The sequence below is a fragment of the Cynocephalus volans genome, chromosome 5 (genome assembly GCF_027409185.1).
Source record: "Cynocephalus volans isolate mCynVol1 chromosome 5, mCynVol1.pri, whole genome shotgun sequence".
Taxonomy (NCBI): Eukaryota; Metazoa; Chordata; class Mammalia; order Dermoptera; family Cynocephalidae; genus Cynocephalus; species Cynocephalus volans.
Window position 1 is genome coordinate 146,083,761 of NC_084464.1, and position 23,865 is coordinate 146,107,625.

The window sequence follows — 23,865 nt, forward strand, 5'->3', positions numbered from 1 at the left end:
TACTACTTCAAATGTTGCTAAACCTTCATTTCAAGTGACAAGAGAACCTTATCCCAGTCATAGTGTAATACATAAACCTCAGTGGAGCTCAGGATCCTAGAACTGCAATAGCCACATAGATAGGAATAATTACCTGCCCCTTGGCTCCTACATCCTACCATGATTTACACACTTTTAAAATATAAATAATAACCATTAACCGTGTACTTTTCCTTACATTTGCTTTCTGCCTATATTGACACAGGCAGTACTGCTGGTCACAAAGATTTCTCTAGTGCATGTCATCCTTGCCAGACAAGAACAGAGAGTAAAGAAATACTTGGTTTGGATGGAGAACAGAAATGGTCAATTCATTTTTTTATATATAGACCTAACTGATTCTTCCCTTCCCACTTAATTATTTCAGTCATTTTTGTATGTGCCTTGAATTTCTGCAATGGACAGTTGGTACCAACAATGTGCATCTGCTGCTTTTGGTTACAATAACTTCCCAGTCTCCTTCCTTCCTTCCTTCCTTCCTTCCTTCCTTCCTTCCTTCCTTCCTTCCTTCCTTCCTTCCTTCCTTCCTTCCTTCCTTCCTTCCTTCCTTCCTCTTCCCTCTCTCCCTCCCTCCCTCCCTGTCCTTTATTGTCTTTCCTGAACCAAAGATCATCATGCAAATGACACTTGAAAGAAATTTTTTTACTTTTAAATTCTATATTTCAGTTAAATGCATTGAGCCACTTAAAACAATTGCTAATTCAGAGTATCAAGTAATGAGAGGAATAGTATTGAGCTATCTTCTAATTTTGTTGCCGATTGTTGGTGTAAATCTATGTAACTACTTTTTTTGTAAACTGGGGATGAAAATCTATTGGTGAAATTCCTTAATGGTGGTATCCCACCTAGAGGGACATGACACAATTGCCTTTCTTCTCTATTGGGTTGAGCGTTTAAAGTGAAAATTATCAGGAAATGGGAAGGGGAGATCATTTTAGAGAACAGCACAGAACAATCAGAGAAAATTTATGTATACCATGTCATAGCCTCCCTTTTTTTCCTAATAAGCACCCCTAAGGTTTCTTTTAGTGTTCACCCTGGTAATGTATGTGCTGTGTCTCTTATCCGTTGAGAATTTCTTACCTCTAGATCAGCTTCAGACTCCTTTAGGAGAATCCACAAATCTGCTCTTGGCCTGCTGCTTTCTTTTCTACTCGTGACCTTTACTTTGTTATATGTTCTGTTCTTTCACTACAATCTCCATGTATTAGTTCACATTTCCTCTTCATGTCCTAAACCATTGTGTGGTAGAGGTTAACTAAGGGCATACATTTTTTTACTAACAGACTTTTAAAGAAAGTAATTTCTGTACTTGAAATAGCAGCAAATGCCAAGCAATAACTCCGTTAGACATTGTTAACTTTCTCCCTTGAGACGCAATTGGTTCACATTTTCACATCGTAATTTGGAAAGCAACTAAGAAGCAGAAAAAAGATATCTAATATTGACAAGATCTATAAACCATTTCAATGGGAAACCTTATGTATCTTTGTACATTCCTATTTAACTCCTTTGAAATTTGCTGGGTAAATAGTTAATCTAATCAGTACTACATTAAATGTCAAGTTCTCATGCAACCCTGAAAGATTTTTTAAAATGTACAACGCACTTCCCATCTCCTACTTCGTAGATTTAATAATAAAGAAGCCTGACCAGTTTCTTGAGATTTCAAGTCCATTTTTGAATTATAGAATGGCTCCATTTACAATTCCAACAGAAACGTAAGTATATAACATTCTTTCACACAAATGCGTCCTGTTAACAAATGAAGTATTTTTGTGATGCATGTGGTTAAAAAATAACACTAAATGGGAGCATTTTGAAGAGTATTAATTTAAGAATGAGGCCAAATATATATACAAACAAATTAAAGAAAATTTTCTCAACCTTTTATTAATTATTAATTATTCACTTCATTAAGAAACATTTTTTGCTCACCTTTTATGTGTGAGTGTTATGAACTGAATGTTTGTGTTTCCCTCCAAATTCATATGGTAAAGCTGTAACCTTCAGTGTGGCTGTATTTGGAGATGATGTTTCCAAGGAAGTACTGAAGGTTTAATGAGGTCGTAAGGTTGGAGCCCTGATCTGATAGGTTTAGTGTCCTCATGAGGAGAGACACCAGGGAGACTCTTTTTCTCTTTCTCCCCTATGCTCACACACTATCGAAAAGCCATATGGACACACATATAAAAGGTGACTGTCTGCAAGCAAAGAGGAGAGCCCTCATAAGAGGCTAACCCTGCTGGAACCCACCCTAATCTTGAACTTCCAGTCTCAGAACTGTAAGAATTTTTAAATTTTTTTTAAATATGAGTCACCCAGCTTATGGTCTTTTGTTATGGTAGTTGATGGAGTTTGGATGTGTTGTCCCCTCCAAAACTCATGTGGCAATTTGATCTCCAATGTGGCAGTGTTGGAAACTGATTGAGTCATGAGGGCAGATCCCTCATGAATGGATTCATGCTCTCCCTGGTGGAGGGGGGATTAATGAGGGAGTTCTCGCTCTGTTAGTTCCTGCGAGAGCTCGTTGCTTAAAAAGACCCTGGCACCTTCTCTCTCTCTCTCTTGCTTCCTGTCACCATGTTATCTGCTTGTACCCACCAGCTGCTTGCTGCTTTTCCACCATGAGTAGAAGCAGCCTGAGGCCCATGCCAGATGCAGCTGTCCCAGAAACATAAGCCAAATAAACCTCTGTTCTTTATAAATTACCCAGTCTCAGGTAATTCGGTTGTAGCAGCACAAAACGGACTAAAACAGTAGTCTAAGCAAACTAATATAGATTTAATACCAAGAAGTGGAGTGCTGCTATGGCAAATATCTAAAAATGTGCAAGTGGTTTTGGAACTGGGCAATAGGTAGAGGTTGAAAGAGTTTTGAGGAATATACTTAAAAAAGCATTCATTGCTGTGAAGGGACTATAGGTAGATCGTTCTAGTGAGGGCTCAGAAAGGAAAGAGGAGAGTTAGACAGAAAGCCTCCATATTAGGGAATACATAATAATGGGACCTCTAAGGAACTAATTAATGTGAAGTAAAGTGATAAGGGTGGGGCGCAAAATGAAAAGGATTAGTGTCCTTATAAAAAGAGACATCAGAGAGTCTCTAAGAGCTCAGACTGAGGAAAGGCCACATGAGCACATAACTTTAATTTTCTTATGGCAGCCCAAACAGACTAACACAGATACTATTGTAAAATAATATACTATATTTTACTTGAAAATGGAAAATAACACTTTTCCCCTCATAGATATCAACTTCTGGGGAAAGCTGCATGTATAAGTAAATAATTACCATAAAATGCAATAACTGCCATTACAAAGGCATGTCCCGAATTCTATGGTTGTACCCCAAAACACCTATTCTTTAGAAAGACCTAGGACCTGAATGTAGCAACCCTGGCTTAAGTGATTGTGCAGGAGGTAGAAGAACTTGCCTTCAGCACGTGGTACAGGTGGAAGTCCTGGATATCATTGCTCCTCATCTTCCTAGTGGTTGTGAGCATATCCAGTGTTTGAATTCCATACTGTCCTTCTCATTCTCCATGACCCCTGCATAATCTTCTAATGAAAAGTTTGCACTTGAGACCAAATGGCAGCCTTGTTCTGAGGGCACATATCAGAGTCAGCTGCTGTGAAGGTGATTAGATAGCTTACCTTCCCTTGCAAACATTTCTTGCCACACTGTCCACAGCTCATGTATTTCCCTAGCCTCTGGCACCTTTAATTTAATATTCATTAAGAGATTCTGGGTGACCACACTAATTTTAAATGATATCTTTGTTACTCTAATGGAATTGTGGATTTTTCTGCTCTGCTCTTTTGCCATCAATTAGTTCTCATCTGTCTCTGAGAAATGTATTTCAGCTCTGATAATGGATTCATATTTTGTCAGTTCTGTATAATTTAGCTTTTGCTTATTAATTTCTTCTGAGCCCCAATGGGATTGTAAGAGGAAGGAGAGGGATGCATTTGTATTCAGTCTGTTACCTTAAACTGACCTCTTGTTGTGATTCTCTGCCTCGTCTATATTCTCATTTGCATTTCACCTCCCATGGCTGTTCTCTCCTGTCTTTTCTTACTTAGTTAGACCCAAAACTCAGCTTACCTTGAGTAACCACTGTTTCCTATTTCTTTCTTAAAACCAACCAACCAAACAAACCTACATTGAGAAAAATAATCATCCAAATTATTTGCATAGATAGTAGATTTTTCCGAAGGTTTGATGAAAAGTATTGTTAGGTTGAGAGAAGGATTATATTTTGGCCACATTTGAGCAACTCAAATAATTAAAAGAGAATATTAGACATTCCTGCTTTTAAATCACTTAGCCACTCCCCTATTGGGGATTCCTACTGGCACCATTATCCATAGTCTCCCAAGCTTCTCACCATGTTGAATAATCTTTTTCATCTTTTGCTCTCTCTCCTGTCCTGTTTGATTCATATTCAAGAGCACAATAGCTTGCTGTTCTTGTTTTGTTCTGCCTTCTCAGAGACTATGCCTTCAAAGCCTCAACTCTTACCTTACCTTTCCCGTCTGGTGCCTAGTGTAGCCACACCTGGGGCTTCAAAGGAGCACAGCAGTAAAGGGCAAGAATGGAGCCCATAATGTAAATCAGCATCAGGCAGTGGAAGCCTCTTCTTTGAAATTGTTCGACCCCCCAGGCCTTTACACTTTGGTTCTATGATGGGATGGTCAACCCTAATGATCTCCAGATACATTTGGGGTAATTTTTTCATTGTCTTGGACAATAGATTCTACTTTATGTTAAAATGGCTAACTAATCTCCCTATTGTCTTGATGAATAGCTTCTACCTTCTGTTAAGATGGCCAATCTATACTAATCTCCATATCAAACTTGGCCATATCTTCAGTTTTCTCTCCAAAACAGCCTTTCTTATTTTTTTCTGATATGGATAGGCTAAGAATTTTCCAGATCTTTAAGTTCTCCTTCCCTTTTGATTAACAATTCGATCTTTAATTCATTTCTGTCTTCTAGCATTTTACTATAAGCATTGAAGCCAAGACACACCTTCAACACTTTTCTTAGAAACTTCCTTAGCAATGTGTCCAATTTTATCGCTTACAAGTTCTTCCTTTCACAAAACACTAGAACACAAACATAATTCAGCCAAGTCCTTTGCCACTTTATAGCAAGGATGGCCTTTCCTCCATGTTCCAAATAACATGTTCCTCATTTCTAACTGAGACTTCATCAGAATGGCCTGTACCATCCATATGTGGACAAACATTCTGTTCACAACCATGTAGATATTCTCCAAGAAGAATAAGGATTTCTCCACAGTTCTCCTTTTTTCTTTTTGGGCACTCAACAAAATCACCTTTAAAGATTCATTCATGGCAATATAGGCATTTTCTAGCATGAACCTCAAAACTCTTCCAGCCTATACTCATTACCCAATTCCAAAGCTGCTTCCACACTTTTTGGCAGTTGTTACAGTAGCAGCCCCACTTCTCAGCATCAATTTTCTGTCTTAGACTGTTTAGGCGGCTACAACAAAATACCACAAACTGATAGCTCATAAACAACAAAAAGTTATCCCTAACAATTTTGGAGGCTGGGAAGTCCAAGATCAAGGTGCCAGCAGATTGAATGTCTGGTGAGGACCCACTTCCTCATACCTGGCACTTTCTCATTTCTTCTCACATGGTTGAAGGGGCAAATGAACTCTAGGGTCCTTTGTACATTAATCCCATTCATAAGGTCTCTGTCTTCTTGACCTAATTACCTCCCAAAGGCTCCATCTCCTAATACCATTACCTGAGAGAGTTGTATTTAAATGTATGAATTTGGGTGGACACAAACATTCAGGCCATAGCACCTCCCTTACCCCTATATCTAGCAAGTAACATGTTTTGTCAAGGTGTTTTCTAAACAAATATAATTCTTCCCTTAAGAGGAATAACCTGTGAGACAATCAAAATAATAAATTTTAGTTCTTTATTCCCTTTCTACATGAAAAATCTTCAAATATTTGACAAAAATTATATGTTCCACTTCATTACATTTTTATTATCAGGTTTCTAGATATGTAAACTAATATTGTATTATTTATTTTCCATTTTCATTGGGCATTTTAGTTAAAATAGCCAAAGGAATGTTTTTTTTTTTTTTTTCCTATTAAAGATATGATGAATTAGGCATTTTTTACTTGGGACATAAAGAGTCTTAACTGATACTGAAATATAAATAAAATGCAATGTTATCATCACTGTCATTAATTTGGTCAAAATCTGTGTTATATTAACTACTTGTAATGCATGTTTTATAAATATAATAAATAATGTCTCTCCTTCTTAAGTAGAGTATAGTCAAAGGCTTTTTTCCCTTGATAAATCATATTAAACATTAATAGCATACTGTCCTTTTTATGTCAGAGGAACTTCAAGGACTTTGAAGAACTACATTTATGCTAACATTCAGTGGCCCAAGACTACTGCCCTTTCTTGGTTTTATTTTTTTGGTTTGTACTTTTGGTTTTGCTTTCACAATATTAATAAATTTATTATCAGTGCTAACTATTGTCTGCTTCTAATAGCCTTGACTCCTCCAAATTTTATTCTTATTTTCTGGTGCAATGAGAAGCATCACCAAATTTTTAGAATTAGTTAATGTTGGCTTGTATGTACTTATAATAAGAACCTTAAAAGTTAGTATATGTGTCTATATTATACCAGTTCAATATTTAGCATAGTAACTTGGATATAACAGGTCTTCAGTAAATATTAATTGAATTAAAAATATTTTGAGGCATCTAAATTATTCAGGATTATTTTTAATGTTCTTTCCAATATGGTAGCCACTAAGCACATGGGGCTATGTAAATTTAATTTTTAAGTTAATTAATACAATATAAAATTAAAAATTAAATTCCTTAGTTGTATTATCCACATTTTAAGTCCTCAATAATCAAATATTTTAAATGCACATTTTCATTATTGCATAAATTTCTTCTAAATGTTAAAGGGAATGAATAAGTGACCTGCCTATAATTGTAGTATTTTATTATAATATTATTATTATAAAAGTTTTAGTTTTCATTAGTTTGACCTACATTTCTATTTATAGATTAAAATGAGAGAAGCTAATCCATTTATATAATACAATATAACTGGTGGAATTTTCTTCATCCTATTAAAATGGCCAATTGAATTTAAGTGTCCTAATGTGATAGTCAACACATTTTAACTTTTTCAGCCCATTTACACTTTGATGACAAATGTATCAAAATTTGTGTTAATGCAATGGTTACAGAAAAGCAATATTTCTTAGGGTCTTCATTATAGTAATAAATATTGTAAGATAAATTTTGAACTGGTTAAAATAAGGCCTACTTTGAAGGGTTTTATCAGCATAAAACTTAAAAAAAATAAATTGAATGAGTGCTTATATCCCAGGGACATCTAAATTAAGGGTGGGGGATACTGAAGATGTATTGGCAAGAGCATTACTCTTCTTGTAAGAAAAAAGCACTGACCTATTATAATCAATAAAAATTCTTACTACAAAAATAAAGAAATATGAAAACACTATACGTAAAACAAAGACACTAATGAAAAATACCCTTCCTTTCCTTCTTTACATTGTTTTACTGCTTTCATGAGATGTCACAGTTGCTAGTACTATTTTTCTAAAAGAAGTAAACAGAATGGGAATAAAAGCTGATGAAAGATTACAGCTGGGAACACAAAATTGGGAGATGGCATCTAGGTAGACGAGAGCCAGAGAGGTTTAGTATATTTAATATTTGGAATTATTCTAACAAGTAATTTTTTTTTTTCATTTCTAGTACTTTTGCTGATTGAAAAATCTGTCTTGCTTTACAGCTTTGGGTATTGTTTTAGAACAACAAAAATGTATCTTGTTTTACTTAAACATTAGCACTCATAAATATTTTTGGTTTCTACCAGCTGATTGAATTGCAAGATCAAATGGTTGACATAGAAACCTAAAAGATGACGTGTGTCACTCTTAGGAAAAAGAAATATAACTAAATTCAGCTACAGAGACCATGAAGAAGAAGGAAGAGGAATGAAGAGGAAGAGCAGGAGAAATGCAAATTTATTAATATTTGAACGTGACAATAGGGATAGAAAGAAAGACTATGAGTCTGGGCCAAAATTTTTATTGAGTCAGGAGAAGTGAGCAGGAAGTCTACAAAGAGCAACAATGAGAAGAAACAGTGGGTGATGTGAGTGCAGGATTTACAAGTGCCATTAAATTGTGGTGATTTTTTGCAACAATAGGTAATTATTACATGGATATATATATATATATATATATATATATATATATATATATATATATATATATATATATATATATATATATACACATTAATTTGTACTTTGAATTTGTGCAGTTAAATTGTACTTAAATTATTTCTTAACAGAGTTGCAAAAATATTTTAAAAACAGATTACTTCATAATATGGTTTTTAGAAGATAGAAATTCTACAACCAAGAAATATAATAACTGAAATTAAGAGCTCAATAGGTGTGTTTAATAACAGATTAGATACAAGCAAAATAGAAAATACGTCCAAAGATAATATCCAGATTGAAGCATGAAGACAAAAAAAAAAAAAAGAAGGAATAAAGTACAGTAAAAGGCATATGGAAAAAGTTGAAAATAACCAACATATTTGCCCATGATTCTCAGAAGTAGGGGATAGAGGAATTTGGAAATAATCAAAAAATAAAATTATAATGGCCAAAAGTATACCAAAAGTAAAAAATCTGAGTCAAGATTAAGGAAGTTCTGAAAACACTAAGCAATATAAATGCAAAGAATACTGCAACTAGACACATCATAGTGAAACCAGAGATGAGTAGAATGGAATAATATACAGATATAAAAGTGAAAGAAATAATACAAGAATACTTCAAAAAGTTCGTGGAAAAATAGAATTAAAAGATAATATAAATATTTTCATGAACTTTTTGAAGTACCTTTGTACTTCTACACAAAACAACATGGATAAATCTCACAAAGAAAAATTAGATTGAAGAAGTTTGGTACAAAAAGTACATTTTTTAAAAAAGTTTATTATTATTATTTTACATTCTAACATGTTGCAGTGCACTGGAAAGGGGAGGGGAGAGGGCAGTAGGGGGACAGAGGAGAGGTGGGCAGGGCTGGCCTACAGTTGTCTCCTTTGCTGACCTGGTTGTGGGGGTTGGGGGTGGGGGACATGGCTGAGGCCCGAGAGCCCCCCAACACTGACTCAGGGTCCCATGGGGTTTCCAGCCCAGCTTGTTTGTTGCTGGGCTGGATTTGAACATGGGGGTGGGACATGACTGAGGCCCTCTGCCCTCCCAGCTCAGCTCAGGGGCCCAGGAGGCTTCTGGTGGCAGGTCAGTCATCTCTGGGCTGGCTGTGGATGTCAGGGGGGTGTGGCTGAGGCTCTGGCACCCCCACTCTAGCTCAGGACCCCAGGGGGCTTCCAGCTCTTCTAGGTTTTATAGGTGTTCTTTGGTAGTGTTAGACCTTTACTGGTTAATATCAGAAATTTGTCTCTGGCCTGTGGGTGTTTTGTGTTTTCTTTCAGTTCTGTGTTGGATTATTAGCTACCCCCACCATGTAAGCTCTCCACTAGAACTAATTTGATGTTCTTTGCTTACTTCTAAAATGGAGGAACTTCCTGTGGGGACCCTCACTTAAGCCTTGTGGTTAAGCTGAATTGCTGCTTTGCTGCTGATTTTCTGGGGAAGGCTTTTTGTGCAGCTCAGGTTTTAATTGTTGACCTTTTAAGCACTTTTAGGTCTTGTGAGGTCCAGTACATCTAGGAGGTGTGGAAGCTCTGGTGTGGGCCTGAGTCTTTACAGCAAATTGCACCTCCTGCAGATCTATATTCCTGACCAGTCTATACTGAATGGACCTGTGCTGATTGGAGGGCAGATCAGCTGTCCATGCTATACCCTAATGTTCCCCTAGTGGGCCCATCTCCTTCACCCCCTGCACTCCAAACACTTCCCATAGGATGGGCCATGTGCCAGTCCCTTGCGATGACTCACCAGCCTTTGAGTGGCTCCTTTTTTCAGTTGTCTGTGGCCGCTTGCTCCTATGTGGGTCCATGGGAACCCTGTCAGTGGTCTTGCTGGCCTGCGGGCCACCAAGGCTCTCCTCTTCCCTGCAGTATCCAAGCAACTTCACACAAAAGGCACAGCTGCAGTTTTTGCCAGCTTTGGCTCCATGTGCTCATCAGGGCCTGGCTTGAAATGGCCAGGGCTCAAAACAATCCCTTTTTTCTCCCACCTTCATGAAGGCGATAGATCTCTCCTCCTCTGCCCCTGAGCTCCTGCAGCCCCAGCTTGGCTGTCTGCTTTTCAATAGTTGTGAATTTGTCGACTGTGGGAAAGAGTGATTCTGGGGACCATCTATTCTACCATCTTAATTCTCTAGTACATGGTTTATTTGTAATTATTTTACTAATACACATTAGGAAAAAAAATTAGAAAGCAATATATGGTGTTGGAAGACATGCCAGTGGTTTCCTGTAGTGAAGAGTATTTTCCATGATTGGAAAGTGCCTCTGGCAGGGTTTATGGGGACATATGAATATCAAAATCCCTTTATCTGAATAATGGTGATATGATCATGTTTATTTCGTGATGTTTCAGCAAGTGTACATTTATTATTTGGGCACTTTTAAAAATGTATTTTAAACTTTAAAAAAACTTTATTAAATTTTTTGAATGACTTATAAGTCACATGTGTAATGGCCATTAGACATGGTTTTAGCCTTCTCTTGGATATACTATAATTCATGATAGGAATATCAGCTGATGAGAAAAGCAGACAAAATTTAGGTCAGTATTCTATTTACTGTACTTCCCTATGTTTAGATTCTCTTTATAACATAGCTAGTTAATTTACATTTTTATTTGCTCTATTTAAGTTGAGAATATTGGAGATATTTTTCTAATCTTTTACCATTAAGGCTCTGTCATTTCTGTCCATCAGCAAGTGAACACTAAAATTTTGGTGGAGAGACCCCTAGCAGCTCTAGTACTCAAATATTGGCACTTAGCACTGTCAAGCCATGAGAGACAGCTTCATAAATAGAAAAAACAATTTGCTGCTACTTTTATTTTAAAAATTTGTTTTTGTTACAAATTTGTAAATCTAGTTTTGCTCAAACTTTTGTTTTCATTTATAATAAATCTTATTTTATAATCTATTAATTTCTATAAACATTTAACTAGCTAAATTTATTTAAACATTTAAAATTGCATTTACAACTTTACTGTATTTTATTTTCTCTTTAAGTATTTTAAAAACCAGAAATGAGAGCAAAAGAAATCTTGCGTATTATTAAAATAATCACTGACTAAAAAATGTAAACTCATGTATATGTAGAAACTTAATTTTTCTGTACATTTGATTAATATTTATAAACCAAAATTTTTTTAATACTTTTTAACAATTATATAGCTAATCCTAATTTGTTAGATTATGTAACATGCTAAATTCTTTCATATATTACCACACATAAGTATTAATCTTTCAAAATACCATACATAGTGTATTAATCTGTTCAGGCTGCTATAAAAAAAATACCATAGCCTGGGTGGCTTATAAACAACAGAAATTTATTTTTTGCAGTTCTTGAAGCTGTAAAGTTCAAGATCAAGGCACTGGCAGATTCGGTGTCTAGTGTAGGTCCATTTCCTCGGTCATAAATAGCTGTTTATTCTCTGTAACCTCACATGGCAGAAGGAGCATAGAATCTCTCTATGGTCTCTTTTTTAAGGGTGCCAATCCCATTTATAAGGGCTTCACCCTCATGACCTCTCACTTTTCAAAGGCTCCACTTCCAGATACCATCACATGGGGATTAGGTTTCAACGTATGAATTTTGGGGGGGACACAAACATTCGGTTTATAGCATATACACAGAATTTTTAATGACAGCATAAAAATTTTGAAGCATTAACATTTTTAAAATTAATTTTATGCTTAAAGCTACCCACTGTAGTAGGGTTCTCCAGATAGACAGAACCAATAGGATATAGGTAGGTATTGATATAGATATATAGATATATAGTAGGATATTTGCTGGGGGAATTGACTCATACAATTATGGAAAGTGAGAAGTTCCAAGATAGGCCGTCTGCAGCTGGAGAACCAAGGATGCTGGTAGTGTGATTCAGTCCAAGTTCGAAGACCTCAGAACCAGGAAAGCTGATTCAGTAACTCTAGGTCTGAGGCTGAAGCACTGAGAACTGAGGGGGCTGCTGGTGCAAGTCCCAGAGGCCAAAGCCTGGAGAGCCTGAAGTTTTGATGTTCTAGAGCAGGAGAAGGGCATTTCAGCTCCAGAAGCGAGAGGGAATTCGCCTTTCCTCTGCCTTTTTATTCCATTCAGGCCCCTAGATGATTGGACAGTGCCCACCCCCAGAGAGGGTGTATCTTTCCCATTCAGTCCACTGACTCACACAACAATCCCCTGAAGAAACACCTCTGAGACACCCAGCTGTTTTATCACCTCTCTGGGTATCCCTTAATCGACTCAAGCTGACACCTAAGATTAACTATCACACTCACTAAAGATGATAATTTTGCCATTTTAAACAATTTTTGGTTCTCTCAGCTGGGTTTGCATACTAACCAGAGATTTCATGGGTTTTAGGAATTGGGAGCTGCAGACCACCAGAACAATTTTTCTCACAATTTAAATTGTGTACCCAGCCTTTAAGAATCTCTATGCCACTAGGAACCACTAATGGGTTGGTTTCATAAGCTGAGTTACTTCCTTACTTGATTTTCTTGTACCTTCTTCCAGGTTTATTACTTGATTAAGGTGGATGAAATTCTAATACCATATGCAAATGACATTATCACTTGATTGGATTCAACTAATCTATTCACTATTTGATTCTGTTATGAATTCATTTGCATATTCATTTTGTCTGGCAGAGCCAAGTGCAAAGATAGGTGAATGGCATTTCATCCTATGTAAAAGACATGCTCGTTGTCCTGCTTTGCTGTACAGTCAGAGTTCTCAGGTCAACATAAGAGCATGCATTTCTTTGGCTAGCCCTTGAAAATGACTATTATCACAATTTCCTTTCATTGGATCACTTCTGTGTAGAAACACATCAGGTTTGCCCATTCTTGGCTCCTGGCCTTGTTTGATAGAATTGGAGCGTCAAAAATATGTTTGTGCTACCCTCTAGTGGCAGACTTATGTAAATCAGACAAGTTTAGTTACGGGTGAATTAAGTTTTACGGAACACTAACTGGAAAAAAATTCAAGTTTATGAATTCTGTATACATAGAGTTTAATTTAACCTTTGAAACACACTTACCTAAAATGTATGCACTGCAACAAATGCCTTTTTTATTTTGCCTATAAAATTCTAGCTATGGTGATACTGATTTGGGGTCATATCAGCAATTACTTGAAAGGAAGTGTACAGTACACTTGGCTACCACAGTCATAAACATCAGTGCTCAAGACTCATAATTAAATGTCTGACTTTAAGCTCTATTTCACTGACATACTACTTTGATACTTAATTAAATTCTAAATGTCAGATTTCTGTGTTTTGATCACCAACATCCGAAGATGACTACTATAGTTTTAAAACAGTGTTTCCAAAATCTTTTTATACTAATACATTGACTGATATAGAATATTTCTTCAGTAATTTATAAAGCTATTTAGTGTTTTGATATGAAGTTTAAAAATGACTGGTGGCAAAAGAGTGAGAATGACAAGATGAAAAAAAATCAGAATTTCTATTGTTGACAAAATTGCAGTTATTGATTAGTAACTTTAAACAAGATTAAAATAACAGAAGTTTTTGTTTTTGTTTTTGTTAGGCATAATGTACGATCTTTTATTAAGAAAGGGATGACTCCACAATCTGGTTTATCTTCCCTCACTGAAAATGATGAAACTGCAACCTTTAGCCAGTCAGACTTGTGTCAAATAACAGGAGCTATATGTCAGGTAACTATGTCGTTCTTACCATTTTAGTTATAGACAATTTTTCTTGAATTATGAAATATTCATACAAGGAAATGTATAACATGCATCTGAACAGTATAAAGAATACTACTGAAATAAATATATTATGCATCTATGACCAAGGTTAGAATATGGAATGTTCATCAGCTATGAAAGTCCCCTGTGTGTTTCATCTGGGTTGCATTTCCTGTTTGCCATTCAGACTTTGTTATAATCAGTTCCATACTTTTTAAAAATTTTGTCAATTGTGTATATGTTTATATACAACTCATAGCTTAGATAATTGTTATATAATTTTAATGGACTCTTATTGTACTAATTTTTTTGTGACATCTTTTACTTAACATCATGTTTGTGAAATTACATCTCTTTCGTCGCATGTCACATTTTATTTATTTCACTGGGTGATGGCATTTATTATACAAATATGCTACAAATTTTGTAATCTATCACAGTATTAATGGCTGTGTCTGTCACTTCTTGTTTCTCACTATTGCAAATGATGGAACCATGATTATTCTTTTCCACTGTGGTTGTAACAATATCCACTCCTGCCAGCACTGGAGGAGAGTTTGTTTTGCTCCATGTCCTGGCCAGTATTTACTACTGTATGACATTGGCCAGTATGGTAGGTATAAAAGGATATTTTATTTTTTAATAGATAATATATTCACATATACAGAAATAAAAAAATATATAAACTGTATTTAGGAGTATTGCTTCCCCTTACCTACCCCTCCATCCCATTTTCACTGTTTTGCCCTCTGTAGGAAACTTTCAGGATTGCTTTATGCAAATGAAAAGTAACACAAGCACATCAACACACACAATATTCTGTGACCTCTTTTTCTATTCAAAATTTAACAAATTGTTTAAGGTGCTTAACATATACTGGAGGTGATTTCTGTCTTTTCCTAAATACTATCTTCACTCTTAAAGTTGCATAATTTCTCATTATGTTAATGAACTGCAGTCTATTTCCACCAGCCTCTATAGATGGTCAGTTTGTTTTCAGTCTTTTACTATTATAATTCTTTTATGAATAAATTTATACATTAAGTGAAATCATTTCATCAACAAATAAAATAATATTGAGAACTTTCATAGCCAAATATACCCAATGGGACAAGTACTATTTGACATTCGTACTCAGAATGTATGAATGTTCTCTTACAGTTTCACAGAATGTGTGGTAATTTTTTCTTTCAATTTTTGCCAAGCAAATTGGTAAGAAAAAGTAGTTTGCTGCATTTTGAATTTTCATTTAACTGATTTTTGATATGACTAAACATCTTTTTTTACATTTAGTGCCAGTTTTGTTTGTGCTTCTGTGCAATACCTGCTTATGTCTTTTGCTTAATTGCCCTTTGGGTTGTATGTCTTGTTTTATTAACTCATAGATGTTCCTTGTGAAATCTAGATACCTATCCTTCAGTAGTTATATGGGTTGTGTATGTTTTATCCAGGTTTATGTCCTATCTTTTCACTCTTCTTGCTGTCTTTTTTTCTTTTAATTTATTTTAATCAATAAAATATTGTATATATTTGTCATGTACAATGTGATGTTTTGAAATATCTATACATTGTTGAACACCTAAATTGAGCCAATTAACATAAGCATAACCTCACATGCTTATCATTTTTTCTTTTAAAAATGATTAAAACCTACTCTCAGCAATTTTCAAGAATGCATTATTAACAATAGTCATCATGTTGTACATTAGATCTCTTGAACTTCTACCTTCTAATTGAAATTTTACATCCTTTGTCCGACATTGCCCCAACCATCCCCCACCCCAAGCCTCTGGCAACCACTATTCTGCTCTCTGTTTCTATGAATTTGACTCTTTTAGATTCCACATATAAGTGAGATTTATGTGGTATTTGTCTTTCAGTGTCTGGCTTATTTCAGTCAACATAATGCCCTGCAGATTCATCCATGTTGTCACAAATGACAAGATCTTCTTATTTCTTAAGGCTGAATAGTATCCCACTGTGTATATATCTCATGTTTTCTTTACCCATTTATTTGTTAATGGACATTTAGGCTGATTCCACATCTTGGCTATTGTGGGTAATGCTCCAGTGAAGGTGGGAGAGGATATATCTCTCCAGCATACTGATTTCATTTCCTTTGGGTATAGACACCCAGAAATGGAATTGCTGGGTCATATATTAGTTTTATTTTTTTTTTTAAGAACCTTCATTCTGTTTTCCATAGTGTTTGTATCATAATACCTTCTCATCAGCAATGTATAAGGGTTGCCTTTTCTCTACATCCTTGCCAATACTTACCTTTTTGTCTTTTGATAATAGCCATTCTAATAAGTGTGAGGTGATAACTCACTGTGGTTTTAACTTACATTTCCCTGATGATTAGTGATTCTGAACATTTTTTTTTTCAAATACCTGTTGGATGTTTGTATGTCTTCTTCTGAGAAATGTCTGCTCTGATTCTCTGTCCATTTTTTTAAAAAGTTATTTGTTTTCTTGTTCTTTAGTTGTTTGAGTTGCTTACATATTTTGGATATTTCTTCCCCCATTTCATAGGTTGTCTCTTCACTCTATGATTGTTTCCTTTGCTGTAGAAGCTTGTTAGGTTGATGTAATCCCATTTGTTTATTTTTGCCTTCGTTGTCTATGCTTTCAGTATCATATCAAAGAAATCATTGCCTAGGCCAATGTCTTGGAGGTTTGCCCTCTGTTTTCTTCTAGTAGTTTTACAGTTTCAGGTCTTATATTTAAGTCTTCAATCCATTTTGAGTTGATTTTTGTATATGATGTGAGCTAAGAGCCTAATTTCATTATTTTGCAACCAGCTTTCACAACACCATTTATTGGAGAGACTGTCCTTTCCTCATTGTGTGTTCTTGACACCATGGTTGAAAATCAACAGAGTATAAATACCTGAATTTATCTCTGGGATCTCTTACTCTGTTACATTGGTCTATTGGTCTATGTGTCTGTTCTATGTGTCTATTTTTATGCAAATACCATGCTGTTGATTATTATAGTTTTGTAGTATATTTTGAATTCAGGTAGTATGATGCCTCCAGCTTCGATCTTTTTGCTTGAGATTGCTTTGGTTATTCTGAGTCTTTTGCAATTCCACACAAATTTTAAGAATTTTTTTTGTCCATTTCTATGAAAAAAATATTACTTAAATTTTGATAGGGATTACATTGAATCTCTAGATCACTTTGGGTAGTACAGACATTTTAATAATATTAATTATTACAATCCATGAACATGAGATATCTTTCCAATTATTTGTGTCATATTAAATTTCTTTTATCAGTGTTTTAGAGTTTTCGGTGTACAGATCTTTCACCTCCTTAATTAAATAAATTTCTAGGTCATAGCTATTATGAATGGGATTGTTTTACTGATTTATTTTTGAATAGTTTGTGGATAGTGTATAGAAACGCTACTAATTTTTGTCTGTTAATTTTGTAATTCTAACTTTACTGAATTTATTTATTATTTCTAACAGCTTTTTGGTGAAGTCTCTGGGGTGTTCTATATATAAGATTCTGTTGTCTGCAAACTGCTTTCTTTCCAATTTGGATACCTTTTATTTCTTTCTTTTGCCTAATTGCTCTGGCTAGGACTTTACGTAGATGTTGAGTAGAAGTGGCTAGAGTGTGTATCCTTGTTTTATTTCTGGTCTTAGAGGAAACCACTTTTCACCACTGATTGTAGTAATGTTTACTATGGGTTTGTCATATATGACCTTTGCTGTGTTGAAGTACCGACATACTTCGTTTTATTGTGCTTCGCTTTATTGCACTTTGCAAATACTGCATTCTTTACAAATTGAGGGTTTGGGGCAACATTGGGTTGAACAGTTCTATCAGCTCCATTTTTCCAACAACATATACTCACTTTGTGTCTCTGTGACACATTTTGGTAATCAAACAACATTTGAAACATTTTTCACCATTATTATATCTATTATAGTAATCTATGATCAGTGATCTTTGATGTTGCTATTGTAATTGTTTGGGGGCACCATGAACCAGGTCTATATAAGATGGCAAACTTAATAAATGTTGTGCGTGTTCTGACTCCTCCACCAACCAGCCGATCCCATCTCTCTCCCTCTCCTCTGGCTTCCCTCCACCCTGAGACACAACAATATTGAAATTAAGCCAATTAATAACCTTATGGTGGCCTCTAAGTGTTCAAGTAAAAAGAAGAGTTGCCTATCTCTCACTTTAAATCAAAACCTAGAAATAAGCTTAGTGAGGAAGGCATGTTGAAAGCTGAGATAGGCTGAAAGCTAGACCTCTTGTGCCAAACAGTTAGCCAAGTTGTAAATGCAAAGGAAAAGTTATTGAAGGAAATTAAAAGAGCTACTCCATTAAACACACAAATATTGAGAAAACAAAACAGACTTATTGCTGATATAGAGAGTTTTAGTGGTCTGGATAGAAGATCAAACCAGTTACAACATTCCTTTATACCAAAGCCTAATCCAGAGCAAGGCCTCAACTCTCTTTAATTTTATGAAAGTTGAGAGAGGAAAGGAAGGCGCAGAAGAAAAGTTTGAAGCTAGCAGATGTTGGTTCAGGAGGTTTAAGGATAGAAGCCATCTTTAAGACATAAAAGTGCAAGGTGAAGCAGCAAGAGCTGTTGTAGAAGCTGCAGAAGCTATCCTGAAGATCTAGCTGAGATAATTGATGAAGCTGGCTACACTAAACTACAAAATTTTGATGTAGATGAAATAGCTTTCTATTGGAAGAAGATACCGTCTACCACTTTTATAACTAGAGAGAAGTCTATTCCTGGCTTCAAAGCTTCAAAGGACAAGCTAACTATCTTGTAAGGGGCTAATGCAGTTGGTGACTAAAAATGCTAGGGCTGTTGAGAATGATGCTAAATCTGCTCTGCTTGTGCTCTATAAATGGAACAACAAAGCTTGGATGACAGCACATCTATTTACGGCATAATTTACTGAATATTTTGAGCCCACTGTTGATATCTCTGCTAGAAAAAAAGATTTCTTTCAAAATTTCGCTGCTCATTGACAATGAACCTAGTCATAACAAGAGCTCTGATGGATATATAAAGGAAATTAATGTTTATTTCATGCTTGTTAACACAGCATCCATTCTGCAGCACATGGATCAAGAAGTAATTTTGACTTTCAAATATTGTTACTCAAGAAATACATTTTATAAGACTATAGCAGCCGTAGATAGTGATTTCTCTGATAGATCTGAGCAAAGTAATTTGAAAAAACCTTCTGGAAAGGATTCACCATTCTAGATGCCATTAAGAACACTCATGATTTGTGGGAAGAGGTAAAAATATCAACATTAACTGGAGTTTAGAAGAAGCTGATTTAAACCCTTATGACATTGAAGGGTTCAAGACTTCGGTGGAGGAAGTAATTGCAGACGTGGTAGAAATAAGCAAGAGAACTTGAATTAGCAGTGGAGCCTGCAGATATGACTAAATTGCTGCAATCTCAAGATAAAACTTTAATGGATGAGGACTTGCTTCCTATGGATGAGATAAGAAAGTGGTTTCTTGTGGTGGAATCTACTGCTGGCGAAGATGGTGTGAACACTGTTGAAATGACAACAAAGAATTTAGAATATTGCAAAGGATTTAGAATATCAACTTAGTTAATAAAACAGCAACGGGGTTTGAGAGGATTGGCTCCAATGTTGAAAGAAGTTCTACTGTAGGTAAAATGTGCTATCAAATAGCATCACATGCTACAGAGAAATCTTTTGTGAAAGGAGAATCCACTGATGAAGCAAACTTCATTATTGTCCTATTTTAAGAAATTACCACAGCCATCCTAACCTTCAGCAGCCATCACTCTTATCAGTCAGCAGCTATCAACATCAAGGCAAGATCCTCCATCAGAAAAAAACGTTATGACTCACTGAAGACTCAGACTGTTAGCAGGTATTTTTTTTTTTTTTTGCAATGAAGTATTTTATAATTAAGGTATGTACATTGTTTTTTTAGACATAATAATCTTGCACGTTTAATAGACTATAGTGTAGTGTAAACATAACTTTGATTTGCATTGGGAAACCAAAATATTTGTGTGACTTGCTTTATTGAAATATTCATTTTATTGGGGGTGATCTGGAGCCAAATCTGCAGTATTGCTAAGGTATGCCTGTACATACCTTCTATACCTTGTCTGTTGAGAGTTATTTTTATGAAAGGTTGCTGAACTTTGTTAAATGCTTTTTCTGCATCTATTGAGATGATCACTTGTTTGGTTTTTTTTTTTTTTTTTCTTCTTTCTCTTAATGTGATGTACCACCTTTTTTGATTTACATATGTTAAACCGTCCTTGTATCTCTAGGAAAAATCCCACTTGATCATGATGAATGATCTTTTTAATCTACTGTTGAATTCAGTGATCAAGTATTTTGTTGAGGATTTTTATATCTATGTTCATCAGGGATATTGGCCTGAAATTTTCTTCTGTTAAAGTGACCTTCTCTGGCTTTGTATCAGGATAATGCTGGCCTAGTACAATAAGTTTGGAAGTATTTCCTCTTCTTCAGTTTTCTGGAAGAGTTTGAAAAGAATTTGTACTAATTCTTCTTTAAATGTTTGGCAGAATTCAGCAGTGAAAACCTGAGATTTTCTGTGGTAAGAGACTTTCTATTACTGATTTAATCTCCTTACTCATTATTGTTCTGTTTAGATTTTATATCTCTTCGTGATTCAGCCTTAGTAGGTTGTAGGTGCTAAGAGTTTATCCATTTATTCTCATTTTAAAAATATTTTTGTCATATAATTGTTCATAGTAGTCTCATCATTCTTTGCATTTCTATGGTATCAGTTATAATGTCACCTCTTTCATGTCTAACTGTATTTAATTAAATCTTCTCTTTTTTTCCCCCAATTAGTCAGGTTAAAGATTTGTCAATTTTATTCATCTTTTCAAAAAAACCCCAACTCTTAATTTCATTGATCTTTTCTATTGTTTTTCTACTCTCTGTTTCATTTATTTTTCCTCTTACCTTTGCCTTCTACTAATTTTGGGCTTTGTTTGTTCTTCTTTTTCTCGTTTCTTGAGGATTAACATTAGGTTGTTTATATGAGATTTCTCTCTCTCTCTCTCTCTCTCTCTCTCTCTCTCTCTCTCTCTCTTTTTATGTAGACATTTACTGCTCTAAAATTCTCTTAGAACTGCTTTTGTTGCATACCAGAAGTTTGGGTGTGCCGTGTGTTTATTTTTGTTTGTCACAAAATTTTTGTTTAATTTCCCTTTTAATTTCTTCTTTGATCCATTGGTTGTTCAGTAGCATGCAGTTTAGTATCCATGTACTTGTGGATTTCTAAAAATTTTTCCTGTTTTTGATTTCTTGTTTTATAATACTGTGGTTAGGAAAGATACTTGACATAAATTTGACCTTTTAAGATATTTTAAGACTGGGTTTGTGGCCTGACATATTATCTACTCTGGAGAATGTTTCATGTGAGCTTGAGAAGAACATGTGTTCTGCTGGTGCTAGATGGATGGAATGTTTTGTATATGTTGGCTAGGTCCCCTGGGTTTAAAGCATAGTTTAAGATCAATGTTTCCCTTCTGATTTTCTGTCTGGATGATCTGTTCATGCTGAAAGTGGGGTTTTGATGTCTCCTGCTATTATTGCACCACAGTCTATATCTCCCTTCAGATCTATTAATATTGTTATATATATTTATGTGCTCCAACATTGGGTGCATATATATTTATAGTTGTTATATCCTAAATTGTTTTATTGCTAAATTGACTCTTCTATAACTTTTTTGACTAAGTCAAAACTTATTTTATCTGCTATAAATATAGCTACCTTTTGGTTTCCATTTTCATAGAATGATTTCTCCATCCTTTTACTTTCAGTCTATGTGTGTATTTAATGGTGAAGTGAGTCTCTCATAGGCTGTATACAGTTGGGTCTTTTATTATTATTATTGTTATTATTATTATTATTATGCTTAAACCATTTACATTCAAAGTAATTATTTATAGGCAAGCACTACTGTTATTTTGTTCATTGTTTTCTGGTTTTGTATATCCTTTGTTCCTTTCTTTCTCTTTCACTGTATTTCTTTGTATTTAGGTGATTTTCTTTAGTGGTATGCTTTGATTCATTACTTTTTATCTTTTATGTGTCTACTATAAGTTTTTGCTTGGTGGCTATATATGAGGCTTACATAAAATATTTTATAGGTATAACAGACTATTTTAAGGTGATAACAACTTGACATACAAAACTACACTTTTGATTACATATAAAAACTATACTTTAATTCCACCCCACACATATTTTATGTTTTTGGTATATTAAATTTGTATATTTTTGTATTATGTATCTCCTAACAAGTCATTGTAGCTATTATGCTATTATCATTCTAAATAGTTTTGTCTTTTACCTTCATACTAAAGATACAAGTAATTTTTATACACTGTTTCAGTATTGGAATATTCTGAATTTGATGGTGTGCATACTTTTACCAGTGAGTTTTATACTTTTATATGTTTTTGTGTTACTAATTAGTCTCCTTGTCTTTCAGCTTCAAGAATTCCCTTTAACATTTTTCTGAAGACAGTTCTGATAGCGATGAACTTTCTTAGCTTTTGTTCATCTGGGAAAGTCTTTATCTCTCCCTGGGTTCTGAAGGACACGTTTCCTGAGTTCAGTATTTTTGATAAACAGGGTGTTTTTTCCTTTAGAATTTTGAATATATAATTCTACTTCTCTCCTGGTCTATAAGGTTTCCACTGAGAAGTAAGCTGCTAGCCTTATTGGAACTTTCTTAATATGTTATTTGTGTTTTTTTCTCTTGCTACTTTAAGAATTCTCTTTGTCTTTAATTTTTGACAGTTAAACTGTATGTTTTGTTGTAGACTTATTTGTATTAAAATAGATTGGAGACCTTTGACCTGCCTGTATTTGGATATTTATAACTTTCTTCAGATTTGGAAAGTTTTCTGCTATTATTTCTTTAAATAAGTTTCTACCCTTTGTCTCTTATTTTTGAACTTCTATCACTCCAATATTTACTTTTCTAATGCCATTCCATAAATCTCATAAGATTTCTTCATTTCTTCTTAATCTGTTTTCTACTCTGACTGTATATTTACAAATATCCTGTCTTTGAGTTTATAGACTCTTTCTTCTACTTGGTCAATTCTCTGTTGACATTTCTATTGCATTTTTCATTTCATTTTTTTTTATTGTAGCTTTTGACTCCAGAATTTGTTGGATCTTTTTATATATAATTTTAATCTCTTTTAAATTTTTTTCTTTTGATTATTTATTGTTTCCTTGATATTGTTGGATTGGTTTTGTATATGTGGTATTTTTCTTTTTTTGTATTTTTTTTTTAGTTCATGAATTTTCTTAATTATTTTGAATTATTTGTGAGGCAGATTATAAATCTCCATTTTTTTAAGGGTTAGTTCCTGATGCTTTATTTTCTTCCCCTTTTGGGGTCATGTTTCCCTGATTGTCCTTGATTCCTGTGGCTACACATTGATGCCTGCACATTTGAAGAGATTTCTTTTGGTCTTTGCAGACTGCCTTTGTCTGAGAAATCCCTTCACCTCTTCATCTAGAAGTTCTGTAAGCTCATTTGGTGTGGTCCATGGGCACTCTTGCTGTTGGATTTTTTGGGCAGGCTGGCCTAGTGACTGGGTCATGAGGTGGGTGGGCCTAGCACCTGAATCTGCAGGACTGGGCCTGGAATCTATATCCATGGGGGCTAGCCTGAAGTCTGGGTTCATAGGGGCTGACCTGGTTCTGGGATGGGCCTGATACCTGGGTCCACATGGATAAACTTGGAGCCTAAATCCCTAAG

The 23,865-nt window shown here is 34.9% G+C and overlaps 1 protein-coding gene across 1 annotated transcript in view; it reads left to right on the top strand.

The window, feature by feature from the left end:
* The window catches only part of ADGB (androglobin), a 168,768-nt gene that overhangs the window by 65,425 nt on the left and 79,478 nt on the right, over window positions 1–23,865 (top strand). Inside the window, exons 12-13 of the mRNA XM_063098032.1 lie at window positions 1,670–1,760; window positions 13,890–14,019. Coding sequence (XP_062954102.1) covers window positions 1,670–1,760; window positions 13,890–14,019 — 221 coding nt within the window. The remainder of the gene's footprint in view (window positions 1–1,669; window positions 1,761–13,889; window positions 14,020–23,865) is intronic.